The sequence below is a fragment of the Leucoraja erinacea genome, chromosome 8 (assembly GCF_028641065.1).
Source record: "Leucoraja erinacea ecotype New England chromosome 8, Leri_hhj_1, whole genome shotgun sequence".
Classification (NCBI taxonomy): domain Eukaryota; kingdom Metazoa; phylum Chordata; class Chondrichthyes; order Rajiformes; family Rajidae; genus Leucoraja; species Leucoraja erinaceus.
This window is the reverse complement of record NC_073384.1, coordinates 26,363,557-26,384,913: the sequence shown is the minus strand read 5'-3', so window position 1 is coordinate 26,384,913 and position 21,357 is coordinate 26,363,557. Positions and strand designations below refer to the sequence as shown.

The 21,357-nt window shown below is 45.2% G+C and overlaps 1 protein-coding gene across 1 annotated transcript in view; it reads left to right on the top strand.

The window, feature by feature from the left end:
- Nucleotides 1–21,357, top strand: part of tarbp1 (TAR (HIV-1) RNA binding protein 1) — a 226,972-nt gene that overhangs the window by 163,180 nt on the left and 42,435 nt on the right. The window contains exons 27-28 of the mRNA XM_055639264.1: nucleotides 1,349–1,543; nucleotides 9,712–9,836. Of these exons, the coding sequence (XP_055495239.1) occupies nucleotides 1,349–1,543; nucleotides 9,712–9,836 (320 nt within the window). The remainder of the gene's footprint in view (nucleotides 1–1,348; nucleotides 1,544–9,711; nucleotides 9,837–21,357) is intronic.

Here is a 21,357-nt window from a genome sequence, read left to right as displayed (position 1 = left end):
ACCATTGTAACCTCCATCCACGTTCTCCGGTTTCCTCCCACACTCCAAAGATGTATGGGTTTGTAGGTTAATTGGCTGGGTATAATTGTAAATTGCCCCTAGTGTATATCTCTAAAACTAAAAAAAACTAAAGCATTCAGTTCCCGTTTTGAAAGCAGAATTAAATAGTAATTACATCGATTAAACAAATAATCAGATTCAGGCACAGAATTCCACACGTGCACAGCAACAAAGGGATGGCAGGTACAGGGGAGAGAACGGGAAATGATTCAGACAAGGAGAGTGGGTGGTTTAAACTGGCTCAGAGAGAGAGTGAGTTACTCCAGTATTTTGTGTCTATCTTCAGTGTAAAGCAGCATCTGCATTTCCTTTCTACACATGCAGAATATAATGACTGACGTCAAATTATGCCACACAGATGAAGCATTGACCAATCTAATTCAGATTATCTTTACCTTGCACAAGCAGTCTCCCTCGTCTCCTGAGTTCAGGTTATTTCAATGTCCCCTTTTTCATCAATCTCCAACCAAGCTTATACATCGGAATGGTCTGCATGTCATTAACTGACTGCAATGCATCTCTTGACTTTAAATTTAATAAAAATGTATCTCTACTCTTGGCACTAAATCGCCTGCATTCAATTTCAACGCTGTGTCTTCCATTCTAGATCTTCAATAAATGGAAACAACCTATTTCTGTCAATCTCCTGTCACTTCGTATCAAATCACCTCATAACCTCCCCGTTCCTCATAAAACGAATTCCAGTTTTATTTTAGTCTTTCTTCAGACTTGGTCCCATTAACTATTTTATTACTTTCAATAGAGTGAGAATTTTGCCATCCAATTTTAAAAACTGAAGTCTCAAAGGTAATTGGACATATCCTGTGTGGATAATTGGAACATGTAACCCAGCTGATTCCAGCCTCGGGGAATATTACAAGTCACTGGAACACAACAGCGTAGGTTAGGTAGTTAATTTAGTATGCACACTGCTTAATCAAGCACTCGTAAAGCTCATGACTTTCAAAAGAAGTGCCAGAATTGTGAAAATGTGTTTTAAAATATAATCTAACTATTCAGCATTAATATCTGCAGTTGTGGGTGCAAGTGCAGCAAATCTGTAGTGTTTTGAACAATATGTTGTGCATTTTTATTTTATCTTTTACTTTAGTTCATCTTTCCAGGACTTTGAACTAATGTGCAAATTAATCCTATTTTTATTTTAGTTAAGAAATATTAATAATGATTACAGAACTCATCTTTTCAGTTTAGCATGATGTTCATCAAGTTAATCAGAGGCCAACACACAAATTCAATAAATTCATTATTGGTTGGAAATGTTTTGCAGGTCATGGCCTGTCTGACATAGATCAAGATACTGACTGGACAGATGTACAAAAGAAGATAATGCCATGGAAAAATAACATCCCAGATCAACATCTGAAGCTGCTCCATCAGGAAAGAGCCACGGTGTTTGGAAGGTCAACCAACAGTACACTTATTGTTGTGGCATCACTTATTGATAAGTCAACTAACCTGGGAGGTGATGTTTAAGTTTATAAGATATTTTTATGTGTTCTATTTTATCATGTGTACCTGCAAGTTTGGATTTCTTTGGCACCTTCAAACATAATTCATTAGAATGTGTAAGAAATGGGAATAAATCAGATATGCATTAAATTATTTACAAAAGGGTGATTCCACATTTTTACCCATTAATTAGATTTTCTGGTTATTTTGTTTGGACAGTTTTTGCTACATCCTTCGAATCACAAATTATTTGGCACTTGTTCCTCCACTGGACATCAATCATGATTTCAGAACATAGAAACGACCAGGACAAATCAGGGCCAGCAACAGATGACATCAGGCATAGTGGTTTTGATAGGCCCGATTGTTGGCTCGGGACAGTGTTGACCCCAAGACAGATATACATCGTTGTGAACTGTGGAAGGGGAGTGGAGTGTTTGTATAAGTTAACTCAAATTAAGAGTTCAACATTGCCATCACACTGTCACTGGCCAACAATCGGCCTATCGGAACCACCTTGCTTTGGCCTGGTCTTTTCTTGCTTCCAGTTCCTCCCTCCTTCAATCAGTCTGAAGAAGGGTCCAGACCTGAAACGTCACCTGTCCATTTTCTCCAATGATGCTGCCTGACCCACTGAGTTACTCCAGCATTTATCTTATCTAGGTATAAAAAGCAACTGCAGTTCTTTTTTATTACATTTATGCTCTTTGTTGAGTTTCACGGCCATTAAAAAAATGTTCATCCATGAAGTAAGCACTACAAATATTGCTCAAACAGTGTTAAAATGAGAAATAAATCAAAGTAAGGCATTTTTCACATTTGATTAAATGTTTTATTAGTGGTAAACGACATTATTTAATTTAATTAGATGAATGGAGCTCTGAATGTTATTAGACACCGGTTTCTGTAGGATGACATGTGTGGGATGTATTCAATTTTTATTTTTGGGTCAGTTTGTGGATATTTTCTGTTATCTCGATTTGGCAAAATTGGATATTTGGTTTGTTAAATCTTAAGGCAATGGTATCAACATTTGGTTTCTGGAATAAATTGCAAGTACTGTAAGTTGGTAATGACCAAAAATAATCCCTGGTTGTATCATTACCTACACTTTAATATATCCTTTGCCTCCTAAGTTTTTACTAATTTAGTTTATTCCCTTCCCACCGCTCTGTTCCAGTTTGGATTTGCATATTCTATTATGTGCCCATAAATAGATTTAATGGTCATTAGTTTATGCATAATATCCAGATTTTGAATGTTGCCTTATATCAGCAAAATGCATGGTTGATGTGACACATTGACAACACTGTGTTTTATTAGTGTAAATTAGAATTTGTGGGCGCATTTCACTTTTATGGTTGGAAAATAAACTCAAACTCTTGAGGCATACTTTCTCTCCACCATCTTCAGTGGTTGAATAGTGCTTAGTTTGTCTTGGGGTTTCCCAAGCAAAGCAAAGTGCTGAGAGGCACTGATCTCAAATTAGTTCCTTGTTATTGTAGAAATTTCAGACCATTACACGTGCACCTTTGCTGGCTGCATATTCTAAAGTAGTTTACTTCTCAATTTTTGTTTCCTGTTTTATTTCATATTTTCTTTGTTTGTGGTTCTCATGTAATGTGCGGTAATTCATACTGTATTCTGAAAATGAGGACATTTTGCAGTGGTCTTTTCTGAGCTCACTGGTACTTAGTTCAATAAAAAGTAAAGTTGGAAAGAAAAATGATAGCAAAACATAGATTTAGATTGATGTCACCTTTATTTTCTGAGGAATAAAGAGAACTTCCCTTAAGTTCCCCCTGAGGAAATTGATCCATCTGTATCTGATTTTGTTTGGTTTACTTTCCACATTTTTTTCATAGATAACTTTCCAGGATGTTGAAAGGAGTCTGATATGAGAACCAGGAAGGGTTTGGAGTTTAAATATTTTTTTGTTTGGAACTGGCCCTTGCCCTCCTTTTTCAGTGATGCATAGCATCCATCTGCAAACAAAGAGAACTGTTTCTTGCAGCTCAGTCCTGGATTTAGTTTTTGAGTCCCAGTATAAATGCTGATAAGGCTTAAAGGCCTGTCCCACTGTGCAAGTTCACCCAAAAGCTCTCTCGAGTTTAAAAAAAGAATCAAACTCGTGGTAAGCACGTAGAATGAACGTAGCGGTACGTCGGAGCTTGGGACGTCTCTTAGTGCTAACGGCAGGTACTCGGGAAACGTGGTAACTCGTGAAGATTTTTCAGCATGTTGAAAAATGTACACGAGTAAAATATACTTGGGATGGAAAATGTTGATACTTTTTAACTCCTAGTTATACCGTAGTATCTTGTGAGTTTAGTAGCTCGTGAGTTTACCGTAGTAGGACCTGGTGTCCTATATCACTATTGTATGTTCATGATGGAAATACGAATACCCTGTATATTCATTACCTTTGAATTGTAGTTTTATGTAATCCTCCCATAATTTCTGAGTTCCATTTCACAATATCTATCAGACATACAGAATGTTGCAAGGTAATATTTTGCCCAAACTAAGTTGTATCTTTCTATCTCAATAAATATCACAAAATTTTTTTCTTAAACTCGGGAGAGCTCTTGGGTGAACTCGCACAGTGGGACAGGGCTTTTAAGCCCCTGTCCCACGATGCAAGTTTACCCAAGAGCTCTCCCGAGTTTAAATAAAATCAAACTCGTGGTACTTCATCACGAGTATTTTTTTACTCTTGGACATTTTTCTTTTTTTTTGTTGAATTTAGTTTATTAGAAGCCATTGTACAGGAATAAGGCAATCGACATGACAGTTATGCAATTATCGTACAGCTTCATTTTTAACATTGAAACCTAAATTTAAAAAAAGAAAAAACGAGAAAAAAGGACAGAATTAAGAAAAATAAGTAAAATAAAAGAAAGAAAGGAAAAGACCCCTAAACTACCAAAGAAGTGCAAGAGGAAAGAAGAGAAATAAGAAAAAGGATGATGGAGATATACCTTCACCCCCCCCCCCCCCCCTCATCCATCCCTAACATCGGTTTTAAGTTACCGCGTTTCCCGGGTACCTGCCGTTAGCATTACGATCCGCTACGAGACATCCACGAGCTCCGACATACCCGCTACGTACATTCTACGTACTTACTACGAGTTTGATTTTTTTTTTTAACTCGGGAGAACTCTTGTGTAAACTCGCATCGTGGGACAGGGGCTTAAAGAGTGGCCCATTTCCATAAGTCAACTGATGTGCTATCTTAAAAGGAGGCAGAAAACAAGCATTTAATGACTACATTTAAAGATCAAAATTTCAAAGACCTTTGTCTATTTTGCTGGTATCTGATGCATATCGAACAAAAGCATGCAACTGTTAACTGAAATTTATGTTTATTATAAACCACTTTTAACTAGCCATATCCCTTATGTCCATTTAGCAAGAAAAGCCAAGCCTTGTATATGAAATCACGATATTCTTCAATTTAGACTTATTTTGTACCCTCCATAATGTTTCGGACAAAAAACCCATCATTTATTCATTTGCCTCTGTACTCCACAATTTGAGATTTGTAATAGAAAAAATCACGGGTGGTTAAAGTGCACATTGTCAGATTTTAATAAAGGCCATTTTTTTACATTTTGATTTCACCATGTAGAAATTACAGCAGTGTTTCTACAGTCCCCCCATTTCAAGGCACCATAATGTTTGTGGACACAGCAATGTCATGTTAATGAAAGTAGTCATGTTTAGTATTTTGTTGCATATCCTTTGCATGCAATGACTGCTTGAAGTCAGCGATTCATGGACATCACCAGTTACTGGGTGTCTTCTCTGGTGATGCTCTGCCAGGCCTGTATTGCTGCCATCTTTAGCTTATGTTTGTTTTGATGGCTAGTCCCCTTCAGTTTTCTCTTCAGCATATAAAAGGCATGCTCAATTGGGTTCAGATCGGGTGATTGACTTGGCCACTCGAGAATTGACCAATATTTAGCTTTGAAAATCTCCTTTGTTGCTTTAGCAGTATGTTTGGGATCATTGTCTTGCTGTAGAATGGACCACCGGCCAATGAGTTTTGAGGCATTTGTTTGAACTTGACCAGATAGGATGTTTCTATACACATCAGAATTCATTATGGTACTAATATCAGCAGTTGTGTCATTAATGAAGATAAGTGAGCCAATGCCTTCAGCAGCCATACATGCCCAGGCCATAACACCACCACCAGATGAGGTGGTATGCTTTGGATCTTGGGCAGTTCCTTCTGTCCTCCAGACTGCTCTTGCCAACACTCTGATATAAGTTAATCTTTGTCTCATCTGTCCGCAAGACCCTTTTCCGGAACTGTGGTTGCTCTTTGAAGTACTTTGTGGCAAACTGTAACCTAGCCATCTTATTTTTGCGGCTAACCAGTGGTTTGCATCTTGCAGTGTAGCCTCTGTACTTCTGTTCATGAAGTCTTCTGCGAACAGTGGTCATTGGCAAATCCAAACCAGACTCCTGAAGAGTGTTTCTGCTCTGTCGGACAGTTGTTTGGGGATTTTTCTTTCTATAGAGAGAATAATTCTGTCATCAGCTGTGGAGGTCTTCCTTGGCCTGCCACTCCCTTTGCGATTAGTAAGCTCGCCAGTGCTCTCTTTCTTCTTAATGATGTTCCAAACAGTTGATTTTGGTGAGCCTAAGGTTTGGCTGATGTCTCAGTTTTATTCTTGTTGCTCAGTCTCATAATGGCTTCTTTAACTTTTAATGGCACAACTTTGGTCCTCATTTTGATAAACAGCGATAAAAGATTCCAAAGGTGATGGAATGATTGGCGGAAAGACTAAGTACTGAGAGCTCCCTTTTAAACACACCTGAACAGTTACAAACACCTGTGAAGCCATGTGTCCCAAACATTATGGTGCCCTGCAATGGGGGAACTATGTATAAACATTGCTGTAATTTCTACATGGTGAAACCAAAATGTATAAAAATACCCTTTATTAAAATCTGACAATGTGCACGTTAACCACATGTGATTTTGTTCTATTACAAATCTCAAATTGTGAACAACAGAGCCAAATAAATAATGATGGGTCTTTGTCGTAAACATTATGGAGGGCATTGTAACTGTTCCCATAAATGAATTTAGCAAGAAAAGCCAAGCCTTGTTTATGAGATCACTATATTCTTCAATTTGTACTTATTTTGTATTATACAACACAAAAATTATAGCATGCTATTTCTGGCAGTAAACACGTATTCCAGCTGCAGCTGACAATTCTTCATGGATATCTTGTCGAGGTCTCTGAATTAAATGTCCATGCTTCATTATGTTCTGCCACAGTTCAGTTAGTTTAATTTATCAGATTTAATATTACGTAGTCTCTATTGAATTTAAATTGTAATTGATTTTGACATTGTAAAAATTTAAATGTTATCTTTGCATCTTTTGATGTATTTGTGCTGATCACTCTGTTTTGTACATGAAATCTTTTCTAAAAACGTAAGAATATCTCTGTGTGAGAATAAAATGTGGAGTTTATCTACAAAGAAGCTTTGGCTTGAAAAGTTAATTATGCTACTATGATTAGAGATGCTGCCTGACCTACTCGGTACTTCTAGCATTTTCTGTTTTTGTTTCCATTATATGCAGTTTAAAAAAACTCATTAAATGGAATCTATTTAAATGTTTCTTAAATTATGATGCACTCTTTGATGTCAATGATTTTCCGTACTTCTCCCTTGTAGATCATTTTATTTTTGCAATTCAAGAACTCCTTAAAATGGTTGCACACAATACATTTCTTTGTTTATTTTAGTTTCATGGCGTGTTGGTGCAGAAAGAAAAGTTTTGTTTAATTAACTACAGGTGCACAACCTTTTATCCGAAGATCCAAATAACGAAAACCTCCGAATAGCGAGATTTTTTCGGTCCTTGAAGAAAGGTCCTTGAAAACGTTCACCGAGGGCGGCCTGCAGAGGTGACAGCGGAACCTCCAGTCGGTCCTCGAAGAAAGGGGAACTAAATCCCCATTCATAAAAGAGAAGGTGAGGGTATATTGCGTGGGAGGGTTAATAATTGACAATATGCTGCTACCTGCCAGCTGAGTTAAAAAGTTCCCACGGTAGACTCACGATACACAGTGTATCGTGAGTCTTGAGTGGGAACTTTTTAACTCAGCGTGCAGGCAGCAGTAGATTGTCGCTCCCTTCAGTTTCACCCCACCTACATCCCTCTGCTTCCCGGCCATGTGTGTGACCCCTTCCCTCCCCTCTCCAGCTCCCCGCTCATTGCACCGGCGTGGGGGCTTTGTACTGTCTTCACGTCGCGATGCTAGCAGCACAGTGCCAGTCACCGGAGACGTCAGGACCAACGGAACACCGACCCCCAGGCCCACTGCAAGCACGGAGATCCCAGATCAGCAACTCCAGCCCAGCCCCGTTCCAACTCCAGAGGAACACGCTCCCCGTATGGGCAGAAGCTGATGGTGTGCAAGGGGTACGTCTTGTTCTTGGGGTCGCGCAGCTCGGGCTGTGGGCGAACTGCCACTTGTCGCCATAGCGGCCCATCGGGGAGCGGATTCCTCTGGAGTTGGAGGGGGAGGGGGGTATTGTGCTGTTTGATCGCCCCCTACTATTCCAGGGACAGGGAGACAGGACGTTCACCGAGGGCGGCCCGCAGAGGTGACAGCGGAACCTCCGGTCGGTCCTCGAAGAAAGGGGAACTAAATCCCCATCCATAAAAGAGAAGGTGAGGGTATATTGCGCGGAAGGGTTAATAATTGACAATATGCTGCTACCTGCCCGCTGAGTTAAAAAGTTCCCACAGTAGACACGATACACAGTGTATCGTGAATCTTGCGTGGGAACTTTTTAACTCAGCGTGCAGGCAGCAGCAGATTGTCGCTCCCTTCAGTTTCACCCCACCTACACCCCTTTGCTCCCCGGCCATGTGTGTGACCCCTTCCCTCCCCTCTCCAGCTCCCCGCTCATTGCACCGGCGCGGGGGCTTTGTACTGTTTTCACGTCGGCGATGGCAGCAGATCGGTGCGAGTCACCGGAGACGTCAGGACCAATTGGATGTCGAGCACCAGGCCCACCGCAAGCACGGAGAACCCAGAGACCCACAGCCAACAGCAGCCCAGCCCAGCCCCGCTCCAACTATAGAGGAACAAGGGTTGCGGATGACGGGGCGCAGCTCGGGGCGTCGTAGGGGCCCATCGGGCAGCGGGTTCCCGTTGGTCCTGACGTCTCCGGCCACCTGCTATCCTCCGGGAACTGTACCACCCTTGCAGGAGAGTGGGGTTGTTTGCAGTTGCAGAGGGAGGGGGCAAGGGCGGTACAGTTCCCAGTCTCAGCTCCTGTCCATGGGGGTGGCCGGAGACGTCAGGACCAACAGGAACCCCCAGGCCCACTGCAAGCACGGAGATCCCAGAGACCCACAGCCAGCAGCAACTCCAGCCCAGCCCCGCTCCAACTCCAGAGGAACACGTAGGGGCAGAAGCGGATGGTGTGCAAGGTGTTCTTGGGGTGGCGCAGCTCGGGCTGTGGGCAAACTGCCACTTGTCGCCGTAGCGGCCCATCGGGGAGAGGATTCCTCTGGAGTTGGAGGGGGAGGGGGGTATTGTGCTGTTTGATCGCCCCCTGCTATCCCAGGGACAGGGAGACACAGCGGCTTTTTAGACTGGTGGGCAATCACTTCCAAAGTTCTGCCCACACAGTCAGTACACCTCTCCTACACTGCATTTCATACAAACATTTATTCTGCAAGAAAAAAACGACATTGAAGACTCAAACTCGCGACCGAGTAACTGCCGGGATCAAGGTGCAAACTCGCGACCTTGCGGATATGAGCCGAACACTCTACCACTGAGCCAGCCATTAAAATCTACGCTAAAAAATTTCCATTCCGAAGACCGACAAATTCTGAATTACGAAAAGTGTCTGGTCCCAAGGCTTTCGGATAAAAGGTTGTGCACCTGTAATAGTTTCTCCTTAGTCCTCAATCAGATGTTGTTTAATTTTGCCGTGAACTTGTGATTTGCATTCTTTTATTCAGCTGTATGAATGGTTTAAAGTGGCTTCAATGAAAATGCAAGTTTACTTTTGGTAAACATTGAATAAATCGACTGAAAGAAGTTGTTTTTTTCTCCTGAGTTCAGATTTTATTTTGGTGATTCAGATTTATTCTTGCAAGTCGTTATATTTTACGTATTCTCTTCCCAGGTTTGTGTCGAACAAGCGAGATATTTGGGGCTTCTGCACTGGTTGTGAGCAACATACATTGTGTGAATGACAAACAATTTCAGGCCCTTAGCGTTTCTGCAGAACAATGGCTAACTGTCATTGAGGTGAGTACAAGGTTGTCTGTTTGATCTTTGGTTTCATAAATCATCAATTAACAGAGGAAAGAGTGATTCCACACTGCAGAACTCTGGGCAGAGAAATTAGCTTGAGGCTTAGGAACTAAAAACTGGAGAAGCTGGAAATATGAAGCAAATGCAGAAAATGTTTATGTTGTCATCAATATGGATAGAAACAGAGTCAACATGTCATGGCATTCCCTCTGTTCTCTCCTACCTGCTCCTTTCTGCAATTTAAACATACTTGTCTTCTCACTTTACACATTCTGATTATGGGCCCTTGAGCATCACCACCATTTATTTTTCCACCAAAGCTGCCTGACTGCTGAGTGCTTCCATAATCCTCTATCTTTGTTGAGCTGTAAGTAATCTGGTTACTCCAGCAAGCATGTGTGTGGAATAGTATTTCCAACCAGTGGTTACTTCTGAATGGTGTATCGGATATATGCAATGACCTCACCCCGTGTTTTGAAAGTGCCGTTTAGCCCTTCCATTGGCAAATGAGAAGGTCATATGAGTTACAATTGCTCAGTGAATATCAGGCTATTGGGCTGAAATATCTGATAAATTAAGTGAAGTCACAAAGAAACTTGTAACATATCTTCCAGCTGTATACTATTCTAGGGACCTGTGTGTGTTTAATAAACTGAAGGGGATGGCATCAGACTGCATTGGGTAGCACACCACAAGATACAGTATATTGGACATATAATTATTGTGTGATTAAACTTAACATTTAAATTTCAGTCGGTTGTTACCTATAGACAATTAAAGGATTGCAGTGCTCTCACCTATAATTGTCAATGGGTCAATTAAAACAAAACTACTCTTAAACTCTTATTTTGCTTATTTTCTTTATGCACATGCTTGCGTAGGGATATGATCAACCGATTTAATACTTTGCTGCAGGATTATATGGAGACACAAGGAACTGCAGATGCTGGAATCTTGAACAAAACACAAATTGCTGGAGTAACTGAGAGATCAGGCAGCATCTGTGAGGGAATGGATAACCCATGCTTTGGGACAGGATCTTTCTTCAGACTGATTGTAGTAGGGGGGAGAAAGCTGGAAAAGAGGTGGGAGTGGGACTAAGCCTGGTAAGTGATAGATGGGTACAGGTGAGGGGAGGTTTGATTGGCACATGGGTGGAGTAAAGGCTAGAGATGAAAAGGAGACAAAAGAGTGTCAGATAAGGAGGAGTGAAATACAAAGCCAGTTATCAGTGGAAGGTGAGGGGGCGGGTTGGAAGGGAGTAAGGAGGGACGGGATAGTGTGAGAAATAGGTGTGCACCAGGTTGGGGGGGAAGGGAGGGTGTTACTTAACTGAAGAATTCAAAGTTCCACCCCTCCTTGGGTGCTTTCTCCTGCTACCACAGGAATGTAACACTTTCCATACACCTTGTCCTACACTACCATCAGTGGGATATAGGGTGATACAAAAGCTCACATCCACCTCTTCAAACCTTGTCTACTACATTTGGTGTTCACCTCTATCCACTTCACTGTCATGCTTAGTCCCGCTCCCACCTCTTTTCTAGCTTTCTCCGCCTTACTACAATCAGTCTGAAACTGAAGTAGGGCCCCGACCTGAAACTTCGCCTTTCCATTCCCTCTGCAGATGCTGCCTGATCTGCTGAGTTACACCAATATTTTATGTTTTGATAGTTATACAATGACCTTGTTTTAATAAAGCATATCGCCTCCAGGTTTTGGTTTACTGTTGTAAAATATCAGGTCGGTTCACTGATATAATATAGAGTTCAAATGATTACTTATGGGCAAAACAACTTCACCTTACAGGAACTTTGACTTCCATTGTTGAAAAGAGCAGTATACAAATGTGAAATGGGCTACATTTCAGTTCCAAAAGTGAACAGCTCAGCTGCAGATATGATATTTTGAAATGATTAGTAAAGCCCTCTGAGGATCTGGTGGAATAGGGGTGGGAATTAGTGAAACTGCCAAGCACCTGCATGTTCTATTTTTGTATCCATAAACAAGCATAGTTAATAACGTGGCTATTATAGCAAACTTGGCACTTGCAACATCTCATTCAGGAAGCACCACTCAGAAATGAAACAAAACAGAAAATCTTGGAAGCGTTCATCAGATCAAGCAGCATCTGTGGAGGGAAACAGAGCCAATTTCTCCACAGATTTTGCCTGACCTGCTGAGAACTGCCAGCTCTCTCTGTTTATTGTTTTTGATTTCCAGCATTTGCAATTCTTTGCTCCAGTCACTCAGGCCTGGTTCGGCAAGATGTAGTTTTGGCTTGTTTCCCTGTTAATTTTAAATGCCAGCACTTTAATGCAAAGTGAGAATCTGATATTTAAGGTACTGAAGAAGAGCAGTCACAATGTGCATCAGCTAAATGGAGCAGTTTGTTTTTGAAGCCTCTCTGGTAACTGGTGTGAATGTGGAGTTGGATTTCATTAGTCTCGGATTACACCCTGGTATAGGTCTGTTTTTGAGTACATATTTGAAAATGCTGAAGCTATTTCATGAGACATTTAACTCTTGAGTTTTGGCACTCTGTCAGTTTTAAGCTAGTATCTGAGTGAGATTTTGGTTAAGCATATGTAATACAAGGGGTGATAATTCAATTAAATAATTCACCTGAAATATCAAATTGAAAATTGTATTACTGAAAGTTTTGATATGTTAACTTACTAAATAATAAATTAGACAAATGAAATGTCGCACTTATAAGCCATGTGTTACAAATCAGCGTAACCTTCATTTCTAAAAATCTACATTGTATGCCCAATGGAACTTGCTGTTCTGTTTCTGAGAGCCATAATGTCTCTATTTGTAGCCTTATTCATTTCCACCCAATAGCTCGGGAATGCGCATTTCATTGATTATAGTGTTTGGACTCTGGAGAAACGTATTTTGTGATAGTAACTGGTGTAAAGAGCATCTTACATGTGTTGGTGCTCTGATTCCTCCAAGTAATCTGTCCTTGAAAAGCTGGTGTTCAGAGCTCTTTGATCTTAATGTTTTAAGTGAACCTCTCCATGATTTGCTGTTAATTTTTAAAATGTATTCACTTTTCACAATCAGGGTATCATTAACAAGGCCAATATTTATTACTCAACCGGAAATTCTCCTGAAACATTGGTGATGAGCGACTGCCCTGAACCAGTGTAGTCCTTCCACTGATGGTACTCCCCATCAAGCTGATGGGAAGGGTGTTCCAGCGTATTGATGCAGCAATGATGAAGGACCAGTGATATATTTCCATATCAGGATGCTGTGCAACTTGATCGAAAATCTACAGATAGTGAATTTCCCTTGTCCTTCCTATTGGCAGATATTGTGGACTTTTGAGGTGCTGTTGGAATAGGTTAGATGTTTATATCCAGTGCATTTTGTAGATGGTACACATCACAGCCCTTGTGTGCAGGCACAGTCTTAGAAATTATGCAGCAGCGGTCATCTTTCTGTGTTCTTTGGACTTATAAATGTGGGTAATTAGTTATTATTTTATTAGTTTCTACATTAGTTCCTCAGGAATCAGCTTATGAAGGAGGCTATCAATACCAGCTTGTTTAATATGGAATGAACAAAAAAAAAACAAGAGCAAGTAAAAGTAAACAGCCTCAATGAAGCCAATACTGTTCCTTATTTACTGGAATGAGAATTGCAGCTAAGGTACAAGCTAAGGGATAGCCTTTGATTTGGAAGTTTTCATGGTAAGATGATTGGTAAGACAGGTAGCACTCGTGTCACTTGAGTGCTATTTTATTAGCTGACCAAGGCACCATATGTAATTGCTGTTGGCCATCATTACAAGGCAATTCATGATATTGGCAATGACACATCTCAAAATTACCTGCAAACGGAATGCAGCGAGCCAAACTGTTTTACTGACAGTCTTAGCTACACATTACAATTAACCTGTACCATTCTGAGGGCATTTAAATGGATCACTTTGCTCTAATGAAGTTCACTGCATTCATGTATCCATTGCAGCATATCATATTCAATCTTCATTAGAGGTAGGGGAGCAGGAGAGTGTATGATTTCAAATACAGCTGAAAAAGAAAATAATAGTGGAATGTCGAGAGATCATCAACTTGAAAAGATTCTTTTTTTTTGATATATTTATTTTATTAGAAGCAATTGTACAAGAATAAAGCAATCAGCATGGGAGTTATACAATTTCCATACAACTTCATTTTAAACATTTTATAAATTGATACATAAATCGAGAAGGATAAATTGATACATAAATCGAGCCCGGAAGCAAGTGTTAATATAAATGTTATAGTGGGGTGGGGTTAGTGATGCTAACTTATATGTGATTGGTTGACATGCATAATCAATCTACATATGTATAGTAGGCTTTCCTCCCATATATCTTTTGAAATAGATTAACACAACTCCTCTTCCCATGCTCGCCTATACATCTCAAAATTCAATTAAACTTTAATGTCATCGCACAAATACAAGTATGAGTACAACAAAATGCAGTTTTGCGTCAGTCCGTAGTAGTTGTGCATAAAGAAATAAAAAAAATAGAAAGAGAGAAGATACAGAATAATAAAAAAATACAGAATAATTAAACAAGGGGAACGGAGGGACCAGAGAAATCTATCGGCGGGACTCCGAGTTCAGCAATGTGATTGTATTATTGTAGAAGCTGTTCCTCATCCTACTAGTACGTGACCTGAGGCTCCTGTACACTGTCCATTGAAGAGAGTGCTATAAATGTAAGATTTCAACTTACTTGTGTCGACATGTCTATTCAGACAATCGTCTAGTATATCTGGACCCATAAATTGACAGTCTTGTGTGTATGTTTTCACATAATCTCAGATTTGAAGGTATCTAAAAAGATTGCTTGCTTTCAAATGATATTTCTCCTGTAGTTCTTGAAAAGGGAGGAAAGTCCCCTTCTTATAGAGGTCTCCCACAGTATTAATTCCTAGGTTTTTCCATTGAACAAACAAAGTTGGGAATTAGTAATGTATAAAAGTACATTGTCTGCATATAACAAAATCTTATTGCTGGTATATTTAGTGTTATATCCTTGAATGCCCGAATGTGATCTAATACTCTCTGCAAGGGGTTCTATGGCTAAGGCAAATAACATTGGTGAAAGGGTGCATCCTTGTCTGTTACCCCTGGATAAGTGAAATTTAGGTGAAAGCATTTGGTTTGTCAGTATTCTGGCTGTCCTATTAGTATATAACAGCTTCACCCATGAAATTAAGTTTTCTCCTAATTGGAATTTTCCCAACACTGTGAAAAGATAAGCCCATTCCACTTGGTCAAAAACTTTTTCTGCGTCTAGAGAGAAAATTGTTAAATCTTTGTTTGTGGCGGCTCCTAAGGGTCGTGCCATTATACTGCCGAACCCCTCGGCACAGGAGTGGTGCAGTCCGGAGGCGGCCCTCAGCCGGAGGGTTTTAAAGGCAGGGTTTGGGTGCCATCTTCCTCTGGTTTCGTCTTCCCTTCAACCGGGAGGAATAAAATAAAGGTGCTTCTCAAACACTGGACTTCGTGCCCCCTTTTGAGACCCACGCACCACATTGGTGACCCCGATGCTCCATTGGCGTCATGATGGAGACACGACAAAGCCCTACCTCCTCACACGCCAGCCCGGCCCGGGCTCTAGACGCAGTTGCCATTAAGCTGCCCAACTTCTGGACCACCCGGCCGCTCATCTGGTTCCAGCAGGCAGAGGCCCAGTTCAACCTGCGGGGCATCACGGTCGATGCCACCCGCTTCTATTACCTGGTGGGAGCCCTCGACCAGGATGCGGTTGAAAAAGTAACGGACTTCCTTGCAGCCCCCCCGGACAATGATAAATATATCGGCCTGAAACAGCTCCTGCTCCAAATTTACGGACTGAGTAGGATGGAGCGGGCAGGTAGGATCCTGCATATGGGGGGCCTGGGCGACCGGCGGCCATCTACCCTCCTAAAGGAGATGGTGGCATTACTAGACGGGCACACGCCGTGCCTGTTGTTCGAGTACACCTACCTGCATCTGCTGCCAGCCTACATTCGGTTGCAGCTCACCGACGTCTCGTTTGCCGACCTTCGGGCCCTCGGGAGGCGCGCCGACGCCATGTGGATGGCGCGCCCTGATGATGTCAGCGCGCTGGGCGTCAGCAGAGACGGGGTCGCGCTGAGGTCGACGCGCCCTGATGACGTCAACGCGCTGGCCGTCGGCAGGCACGCCGATGACGTCACCCCAGCAGCTCCCGATTTCCTCCGGTGGGGCGGGGGAGCTGTGGAAGGAGTGACAGCTCCAGCCCGACGGCCCGCACGATTACCCCCAGCGGCAGTGAGGGGTACTGCACCTGCAGTCCAGCGCCAGCAAGCTGCAGGCACCACCAGCAGGGGCAGGCAAGCTCCAAATAGCACCAACACAAGGAGCTGGTGCTATTTCCATCAGCGCTGGGGTGCTGCAGCACGACAATGCCGCCAGCCATGCACATTCCCGGGAAACGCCTGGGCCGGCTGCCAATAGTCCCCGCGGTGGCCGGCCAAATTCACCGCCTTTTCGCCTGGGATCGGCGCTCCGGGACCCGCTTCCTCGTGGATACAGGAGCGGAGCTCAGCGTCCTGCCCCCTTCGCTGGCCGACATTCGTTCCGGTAAGCGGGGGCCCGTCCTCACCGCGGCGAACGGCAGCCCCATCCGCACATATGGACTGCGCATGGTTCCCATCGTGCTCGGCTCCTGCCATTTCTCATGGAACTTCACCATTGCCGACGTCTCCCAACCATTGCTCGGGGCCGATTTTCTCCGGGCGCATTCCCTCATGGTGGACGTCGGGCGTCAGCGTTTGGTCAACGCCACTACAATGGAGCCGATCACGTTGCGCTTGGATCAACCGGTGGGACGGCCACTGGCGTCCGTGGACTCCCAATTCGCACGGATCTTGGCTGCGTTCCCGGACATTCTCACTCCGCAGTTTCATTCAGCAACCCCCAGCCACGGAGTGGTGCATTATTTCCCGACTACCGGCCCACCACTCCATGCACGAGCACGACGACTGCCACCAGATAAACTGCGTCTAGCACGGCGGGAATTCCGCACGATGGAGGCCTTGTGGATCGTCCGCCCTTCGAGCAGCCCTTGGGCGTCCCCACTCCACATGGTCCCTAAGTCAAGCGGGGGCTGGCGACCTTGTGGGGATTACCGACGGCTGAACGCTGCAACAACAGCGGATCGATACCCCGTACCCCACATCCAGGACTTCACGGCCCATTTGGCTGGGGCCACATTTTTTTCAAAAGTGGATCTGGTGCGGGGTTATAATCAGATCCCGGTTCACCCGGATGACGTACCCAAGACGGCTATCATCACGCCATTCGGGCTTTACGAGTTTACTCGGATGCCGTTCGGCCTCAAAAACGCTGCACAGGCCTTTCAGCGCCTCATGGACGGGGTTTGTCGTGACCTCGAATTCGTGTTCGTGTACCTGGACGACATCCTGGTGGCCAGCCGCTCGCAGCAGGAACACTGCGCTCACCTTCGACAGCTCTGTCAGCGGCTCAGCGAGCATGGTTTGGCCATCAACCTGGACAAGTGCCGTTTTGGGGTCAACGAAATTGACTTTCTCGGCCACCGCGTGACTGCGCAAGGCGCGGTTCCCCTGCCTGACAGGGTTGACGCCATCCGTCGGTTTCCCCGCCCACGCACGGTGCGTGGCCTGCAGGAATTTGTCGGCATGGTGGCATTCTACCATCGTTTCGTGCCATCCGCGGCCCACATCATGCGGCCCCTGTATCAACTTCTGGCGGGTGGGCAGCAGAAGAGCGTTGAGTGGACCCACGAGGCGGAGGCAGCTTTCGACGGCGCGAAGGAGGCCCTTGCTCGGGCCGTACTGCTGGTGCACCCGCGGGAAGATGCCCCGACTGCTCTCACTGTGGACGCCTCGGAGTCGGCGGTTGTTGCTGTGCTGGAGCAGCTGACGGGCGGAGTTTGGCGGCCTCTGGCCTTCTTCAGTCGGCACCTCAACCGTGCGCAGACCAAGTACAGCGCGTTCGACCGTGAGCTCCTGGCTCTGTACCTGGCTGTGCGCCATTTTCGTTACTTCCTGGAGGGCCGCCCGTTCACCGCCTACACCGACCATAAGCCGCTCACTTTCGCCCTGCAGAAGGTTTCCGACCCCTGGTCCGCACGTCAGCAGCGGCAATTGGCTTACATCTCCGAATACACCACAGCCTCCGCTACGTCAAGTGGAAAGAGAACCGGGTGGCCGACGACCCTGCTATAAACGCCGTGTTCGAGGTGTCGCCCGGAATGGACTATTCTGCTCTGGCGACGGCACAGCTCACGGACGATGAGGTGCCCGCCTACCGGACTGCCATCTCCGGCCTCCGCCTTGAGGATGTCCCTCTCGGTCCTGGGGGAGTGACAATCCTGTGCGATGTGTCGTCCGGTCAGACGCGCCCCATCGTCCCTGCCACCTGGCGCCGGAGAGTGTTCGAGGTGATCCACGGACTGGCTCACCCATCAATCCGGGCGACAACGGCACTGGTGGCAGCTCGTTTCATGTGTCACGGTCTGCGCAAGCAGGTTGCCCATTGGGCTCGCACCTGCATCCCGTGCCAGACAGCAAAAATCCAGCGCCATGTCTGCGCACCTCTCCAGGAGTTTGGTCTACCTCACCGGCAGTTCGACCATCTCCACGTGGACATTGTGGGGCCCCTTCCACCGTCCCGGGGCATCACCCACCTTCTGGCCATGGTGGACCGCTTCACACGGTGGCCGGTGGCCATTCCGTTGGCTGACACCTCAACGGCTACGTGTGCTCGTGCGTTGTCCGCGCACTGGATTGCTCACTTCGGGGTGCCGGCGCACATCTCCTCCGACCCGGGGCCACAGTTCACCTCCGAGCTGTGGTCAGCCATGGCTCGCTTGCTGGGGGTGCAGCTGCACCACACCACGGCTTACCACCCGCAAGCTAACAGTCTGGTGGAGAGGTTTCACCGGCAGCTGAAGGCGGCATTGAAGGCACGACTCTCCGGCCCGGACTGGATGGACGAGTTGCCGTGGGTCATGCTGGGCATCCGGACCGCTCCCAAAGAGGACTTGGCCTCATCATCGGCGGAGCTGGTGTACGGGTTGCCACTCACAGTGCCCGGGGAGTTTGTGCCGTCGGCGCCGGAGCAGCAGGAAACGCCCTCCTCCACCCTTCAACGCTTTCGCGAGTGAGTTGGCAGGCTCGCACCCGTCCCGACGTCCCGCCATGGGACATTTCGCTCACACGTGCCATTGGCCCTTACGGACTGCCCATACGTCATCCTACGCCGTGATGCCCACCGGACGCCACTCCAGAGGCCGTACGAAGGCCCGTTCCGGGTGCTGGAACACGGGCAGTCGACTTTTGTCCTGGACATGGGGGGCCGGCCGGAGGCCGTGTCGATTGACCGTTTAAAGCCGGCGCACCTGGACATTGACCAGCCGGTGCTGGTTGCCCAACCTCGGCCCCGAGGGCGCCCCCCCTCACGACTCCCTCCACCTGTCCCTCCACCTACGCCCCCGCAAGCCCCGGGATCTGCTGACTTCCGCACGCGGGCCGGCCGGGTCGTGCGCCCGCCGGTGCGTTTTGTGCCTCTGGTTCTGGGGGGGGGGTCCTGTGGCGGCTCCTAAGGGTCGTGCCATTATACTGCCGAACCCCTCGGCACAGGAGTGGTGCAGTCCGGAGGCGGCCCTCAGCCGGAGGGTTTAAAAGGCAGGGTTTGGGTGCCATCTTCCTCTGGTTTCGTCTTCCCTTCAACCGGGAGGAATAAAATAAAGGTGCTTCTCAAACACTGGACTTCGTGCCTCCTTTTGAGACCCACGCACCACATGTTTGTCGTTCTATGCGAGTATATTATATTAAATAAACGTCTCAAATTATAAAACGAATGTCGATTAGGTATAAACCCAGTTTGATTTGGATGTATTAATTTACTAATAATCAGGCTTAATCTACGTGCCAAAGTCTTAGCTAATATCTTCTGGTTTAAAAGAGCTATTGCCCTATATGATCCAGGCTCTTCAAGGTTTTTATCTTTTTTTGGAATCAATGTAATAGTTGATTCGACAAGGGTTTGTGGTAAAGTCGGTTCTTTAAATGCTTGAATATAAAGGGCTCGTAAGCATGGGGAAATTGAATAATTGAATTTTTTTACAAAATTCATTACTGAGCCCATAAAGACCTGGCGTTTATCCACTTTTCAGTGATTTAAGGGCCTGTCCCACTTACGTGTCCATGGCACGCAAATTACGCGACCTCGTGGTCGCGTCATGCCACGACGGTCCCGCGAAGGTCGGGCACGATTACATGCGTACGCAGAGCCGTCTGGAGCGTGTGACGTCATTTGAAGATGGACACAAAGCTGGAGTAACTCAGCGGGACCAGCAGCATCTCTGGAGAGAAGGAATGGGTGACGTTTCGGGTCGAGACTCTTCTTCAGTCTGAACAGAAGGGTCTTGACCCGAAACATCACCCATTCCTTCTCTCCAGAGACGGTCCCGCCCGCTGAGTTACTCCTGCATTTTTGTCCATCTTCAATTTTCTTGACCCCGCTCTGGGAGTAGAAGTGGGGGCGGATCCGGACCGCAACGGCCGTGAGCCCCAGGCCGAGTTCGGCGATCGTTTGCCTGCTTCTGCTGCTGTTGAAGGTGAGACGTTGCGTCTCGCCAGTGTCTTGGGCCTGTCTCACTTTGGTCGTCAGTTCCGCGACAGGCCGTTGGCACGCGAAGATTTTGTTCAATACAAAAATTTCGGAGCCACGCGCAATGTCGCGCACAACTACATACCCCTCCACCCTAAGTGGGACCGGCCCCGCGTGGTCATACGATGCCCGTGCGCTTCAACGCGACCACGTGGTCACGTAATTTGCGTGTCAAGGACACGTAAGTGTGACAGGCCCTTTAATAGTCTCTACAATGTCTTTTTTTGTTATCTCAGCACCTAATTCATCCCGTTCCTCCTCATTAAGGGATGGGAGATCGCAATTCTCGAGAAAACTTTTCATCTTTGCAGGGTCGGCTGTTGTTTTTGATGAGTATAGTGTTTGATAAAATTTTAAGAATCTTTCATTAATATCTTTAGGCAGTGTAAGCAACTCTCCTTTTTCTGATTTAATTTTTTGAATAGTGTGGTCCTTCTCTGATTTTTGCGGAGTTGACATGCCAGAAGTTTGTGTGGTTTGTCACCAAATTCAAAGTTTTTTTGCTTAGTATATTGGAATATCCGAATAATTTTTGCAGAAAGGATCTGATTTAATTTCAATTTTAATGCGGCTATTTTATTATGTTTTGCAGTGGTTGGGTCAATCGCATTTTCTGAGTCAAGCTGTTTAATCTGTTTTTCTAGTTCCAATTGTTCCGTCCTGTTTTTCTTGTTTTGAAAAGCTTGGTAAGAGATAATACAGCCTCTGATAGGCCTTGAAAGTTTCTTCTGAAGTTGGTGAATTCTTGCATTTCAATTCATACAGTGTGGAAACAGGCCCTGCAGCCCAAATTGCCCATACTGACCACAATGTCCCATCT